Source organism: Manacus vitellinus, unplaced genomic scaffold (genome assembly GCF_001715985.3).
Source record: "Manacus vitellinus isolate BGI_N305 unplaced genomic scaffold, ASM171598v3 scaffold_133_pilon, whole genome shotgun sequence".
NCBI classification, from domain to species: Eukaryota; Metazoa; Chordata; class Aves; order Passeriformes; family Pipridae; genus Manacus; species Manacus vitellinus.
In genome coordinates, this window is record NW_021938968.1 from 16,462 (window position 1) to 21,240 (window position 4,779).

The 4,779-nt window shown below is 57.6% G+C and overlaps 1 protein-coding gene across 1 annotated transcript in view; it reads right to left on the reverse strand.

Moving 5' to 3' along the window:
• LOC103753783 (cyclic AMP-dependent transcription factor ATF-7) overlaps positions 1-4,779 on the reverse strand; it is a 52,178-nt gene that overhangs the window by 10,971 nt on the left and 36,428 nt on the right. The window contains exons 5-7 of the mRNA XM_029957985.1: positions 3,783-3,835; positions 2,760-2,894; positions 2,120-2,277 (exon numbers count right to left, since the gene is read on the reverse strand). Of these exons, the coding sequence (XP_029813845.1) occupies positions 2,120-2,277; positions 2,760-2,894; positions 3,783-3,835 (346 nt within the window). The remainder of the gene's footprint in view (positions 1-2,119; positions 2,278-2,759; positions 2,895-3,782; positions 3,836-4,779) is intronic.

The window sequence follows — 4,779 nt, forward strand, 5'->3', positions numbered from 1 at the left end:
CACACTGAGGTGACCAGGGCTGGCAGTGATGCCCAATGGCCCTGCACACTCATGGCAGTGTCACACTGAGGTGACCAGGGCTGGCAGTGATGCCCGATGGCCCTGCACGCTCATGGCAGTGTCACACTGAGGTGACCAGGGCTGGCAGGGACACATGGATGTGCCCTGGGCATACCCCAGCTGCCCAAAACACTGTGGCTGCCAAAGCCCTGAGCCACGATGGCCACCTGAACGGAGAGAAAAACACATCCAAGGGCTGGATGTGCTGGAACTGCTGGAACTGCTCCTCCTGGGCTGAGCCTGGCACTGCCCGGGCAGCTGCTCCTGCCTACAGGGAGCCTCCTGGTCTGTCCACTGCTGAGCTCCCAACAGGGGGTTTTGTAAGGATTCAGCTTCCCATTAACAAGCACTTCTGATTCCAGAGAAAACCCCCTAAAAACAGGGTGGATGCTGGGCTGGCTTGTGTTTACACAGGGAGATGGGAACTGGGGACGTCCCGGTTCGCTGCAGGCTGGGGAGGAGGAGATTGTGCTGGAGCCTAATTGTGACCAATTAAAAATACCAGGAAATATTTCTATTGTAGGTCCTTCTGCAGTGAAAGGCAGGGATACACCCCACCCAGGGACACACCCCAAGCAGGGACGTTCCCCCTGCCTCTATCCCACCACAAACCCCACTGTGCTCCAGCTCCAACCATCCAGACTCAGTCTTTCCACGAGAGCAGAGGAAGAGCCGGAGCTGCTCCAGATGATGGGGAGAGGAAGGAAACCATCCCTGCCACAGGGCCTGATCTCCTGCTCCTCCTCCTCCTCCAGCCATGTCAGTGCTGTGGGGAACCAAGTGGAGGCAGAGCCGAGCTGGGAGCCTGGCCTTGCGGGAGGGAGAGTAAAATAAATCTGCTGCTGCCTCCTCTGCCAAGCCCGGGGAAGGGGCTGGAGGAGGCCGGGCTGCCTGGGATCCTGGGAGGAGGCTGTGCTGGCACGGTGGGAGGAGCAGGGGATGGTGGGAGGAGCAGGGGACGTGGGTCAGAGGGGGAAGTTCATCCTGCCAATAACTCAGGCTGGAATTTTTAAGGCTGCCTTGGGAACGCGAACGCTCGACTCTCAGTCATTTCTATTGGGCGTCCCAAATCCTCCAGGCTGCTTTGGAAATCCCAGCCCAACCAGGCGAGTTACAGGGAGGTCACAGCCTCCCCTCCATCTCTGTCACGCTGACACCAGCCCCACCACCTTGGCAGTGGCCCTAATGAAGGGACCCTTGTTACCACTGCAGCCCCACCTCTCTGTCTCCAGGTGGGATCTGGGCTGCAAAGAGCACAGCAAATCATACTAAAGCCTAACCTACTGGACACAGCTCCAAACAGCCCCAGAGTCTCAGCCTGCCCTGCAGAGGGGCTTACAGTGTCCTGTAGCTACCCCCAGGACAACCACTTAACCCCTTCATGCCTCAAGACAGCATTTAAAACTTTCCACCAGGCCGTCTGGATTGATGGTGCCAGAGGGTCAAAGGCAAACACACATAAAACCATGAAGTGACAGCCCCAAAAATACAAAGTGGGCTGGTTAACACAGGGAGCCAGCCCTGACCAGGAGTGACCAGGGAGGAGAAGCAGGAGCATCCTGACACCAAACAGACAGGGGGCTAACCATGCATCTCCCAGGGGCTCAGCAATGTGCTCCCTCCGTCCTCAGGCTCCTTCCTTTACGGGCAGGGCCGGAGGAGCAGGAGCAAACAGCCCCCCCAAGGCAGGGTTGGCTGGGCACAAGAGGTGACACTCGAGAGGCAACAGCTGTCTGGGAAAATCCCTGAGCCGTTACAGCCTCAGACAATTCCGCAGCGCCGGCTCTGCCCGCGCCCGGTGCCGACAGCCGGAGCCGTGTCGGCGTGTTTGTGTTCAGGGAGTGTTTTCATCTCTCCCCACAGTGAGTTTTGCCTCGTCTCGTTACTCCAGCACAATTAGTTCCCGTTTCCTGCACTCCCATCCCATCCTGCTGCTGCAGACAGTGCCCAGCGAGGCCCTTATGCCCACGCAGCTGCGGCGGGGCCGGCGGCACCTCCGTGGGTCTGGCACTCAGGGAACTCATCCAGGGGGTAATTCCTGCCCCTGCTCCGTACTCACCCCAGCTGTCTGTTGGAGGGAGGGGCCTGGGTGATGACAGAGGTGGGGGATGGCAATGTGGGGTGCAGGGGGTCGTAGCCCAGGTGCAGGGGCAGCGAGCCGGGGCGCACGATGGTGGGAGTGGGCGTGGAGAGGATGACAGGCTTGGAGGGGATCTCCTGGAAGGGAAAACAGAAAACAGGGGACCCGCTGTTAATTACCAGTTAGTTACCACAGGGCTGACTCTTCCTCTTTAGGGAAAATTCAGGCACTTTTGTCACAGAACCCCAGGGATGGAGGGGAGCACCTCTCCCAAAGACACCCGTATCTGGTGTCAGTGCAAGGAGTGGGGCACAGGAATTTACACTCCAGATAATCCCCCCCTCCAAATCCTCACCTTATTCAGGTGGTGAAAGTGTCACCTGGACCAACCTGCTCCAAATCCCCACCCCCCAGGACACAGGGAAGAGCAAGGCTTTGTGCATCAGCCAAACCCACTGGGAGCCTCCAGGGCAGCAACGGTGCATTTTAGTGAACCGTTTCTGTCTCAAACGAGGGAAATCAGGCCTCAGAGAGCACAAATCAGGCCTGGGCAGCCATCTGGAGAAACAGCTTCCCACCTGGAAAAGGGGCACCACCACCTCGTGCTGGGGAGCCTCACCTTCTCCTTGTGCTGGGGTGACCGTGGGTGGGACACGGGGCTGTCTGGGGGGGACGAGTCCACCTCCACCGGCTCCTCCTCCTTGATCTTGATCTCGGGAGTGGAGGGCAGGGACATGTCCAGGGCTCCGGCGCTCTGCGGGAAAAGCAGCCACGGATTGAAAGGACAATTAGCTCATATTGTTTGCGAAACATTCGGCTGCTCCCAGAGGAAGAGCTCCAGCTCCGAGCTCTTGCCAAATTATTATTATTTATTTGTAGTGGAGCAGCATCTGGGAGCCCGAGGCAGCAGAGCGGTGCCGCGCCGGCCCCGGCCAAACAGAGACAGAGGCCCAGGAACGACAGTCAGCCCCAGATGGCACCACTTTGTGGGTTCTCAGTAACACACACGAGTTTTCCATGGCTTTTTTTTTACATTTTCTTTTTTTAATAAAAGGGCTCTGCTAAGGAGGACAGGTACCAAAGCCAAATGCCTGCGAGTTACAGGAGGCACTTTCATTCACAGAAGAGCTGTAAAGCATTGTATAAATCAGCCTGAATTATTTTATTACCCGATTATCAAAAGCAAACAAAGAGCCATGCGAGTTATTAAATATCTATGAGCGCCCCATTAAAATAAAACCCAACCATATGCCTGAACCTGGCGACTTGCCACCACCCTGGGATCCAGCAGTGCCACGTGCCCCAGTTGAACCAGTTAATGACTTGTTGGGGCTGCAGGGTGACAACAAGGTGGGGGGACAGCTAAACTGAGCTAAACCTGTCCCCTTCCAAGAACTGGAGGGAGAGAAGAGCTGGGAGAAGATGGTGCAGGGAGCAGCGGAGGAGCGAGACACGGATGGCAGGATGCGGCACCAAATCACCCGGTCCCTCCTCCCGGCCGGGCAGGAGAAACTGTCCCTAAATCAGCCCTGACAGCTGTTTGTCCAGCCTGTTCTCCCTCCCTTCACCATCCATCCCCACGCTCCCCTTTGCTGGCTGAAAGTCCATCCTGGCATCTCCCCTAAACCCCCTCCTGCCGCACTGTGAGTCCTCTCAGGGCAGGGAAAACTGCAGCAAAAGGGTAAATCCGGGCACCTGGGGATGGTTGAGAGCAGGATGAGGCTCCAGACCCTCTGCTTGGGGGTGTTTTAGAGCAGGATGAGGCTCCAGCCCCTCTGCCCTTCCCAGATTTCCTGGGGGCTTTGCTTGCGGTAGGTGCAGTAACCATTTACCTGCCCTCTTCACGCAGAGATGTTGCTCTGGGAATCACAAAGGAGCAGGGATTAACATGCAGGGAAGTTTCAAACCACTTAAAGTGCCTCCAGGGAAGCTCCTGCTGTGCCTGTGTTTTTAATTAAGCGCTGGTGTGAGACCACCCTTGGAACTGGAGGACAAACACGACTGGATGCTGGAAGCACCTCAGAACCGCAGCCCCGGACAGGTCCAGGCAGTGACCAGCCAGCTGGGCACGGGATCTGCCTGGGCAGGGGGGGTTTGAAGGGATGACGCTTCCCATAACGCCCGACACCACCCCAAGCTTCACAAGCCCCCTCCGCGGCTGCCGCAGGAATATTTCGACTGCAGCCATCCTAAAGCAAAACCCAGGAGAGCAGCCCTGGGCCCGAGAGGCGGCTGGGAGGCCGCAGAGCCCAGGAGCTGGGTGGTCTCCCTGCCCAGACCCGGCTGCTTCGGCATTTCCATGCGAAACCCCAGCGGCGGCTCCTTCTCCCGGCGCTGCCAGAACAAAGGGCAGGAGCTGGGAGCGGGGAGCAGCCCCGCCGCATACCAATGAGAGAGATCAATTTCGGTTTAAAGAGCCTGTTATTGGGGGAGCGGGTGGAAGCCAGGTTTCAGTTTTAATTCTGAATTCCTCCGTTCCCCATCTCGGGAAGATTTACGCGGCTCCGCTCCCGCAGTTTATTTCCGAGCAGCGCCGCTGACTGCGAGCGTATGTACGGACATACATCAATTTAGTAAATGTATGTGCCAGGCTGAGAGCCCAGCACGCATCTGCTGCTCCTCGAATCCGGCAACGGGAG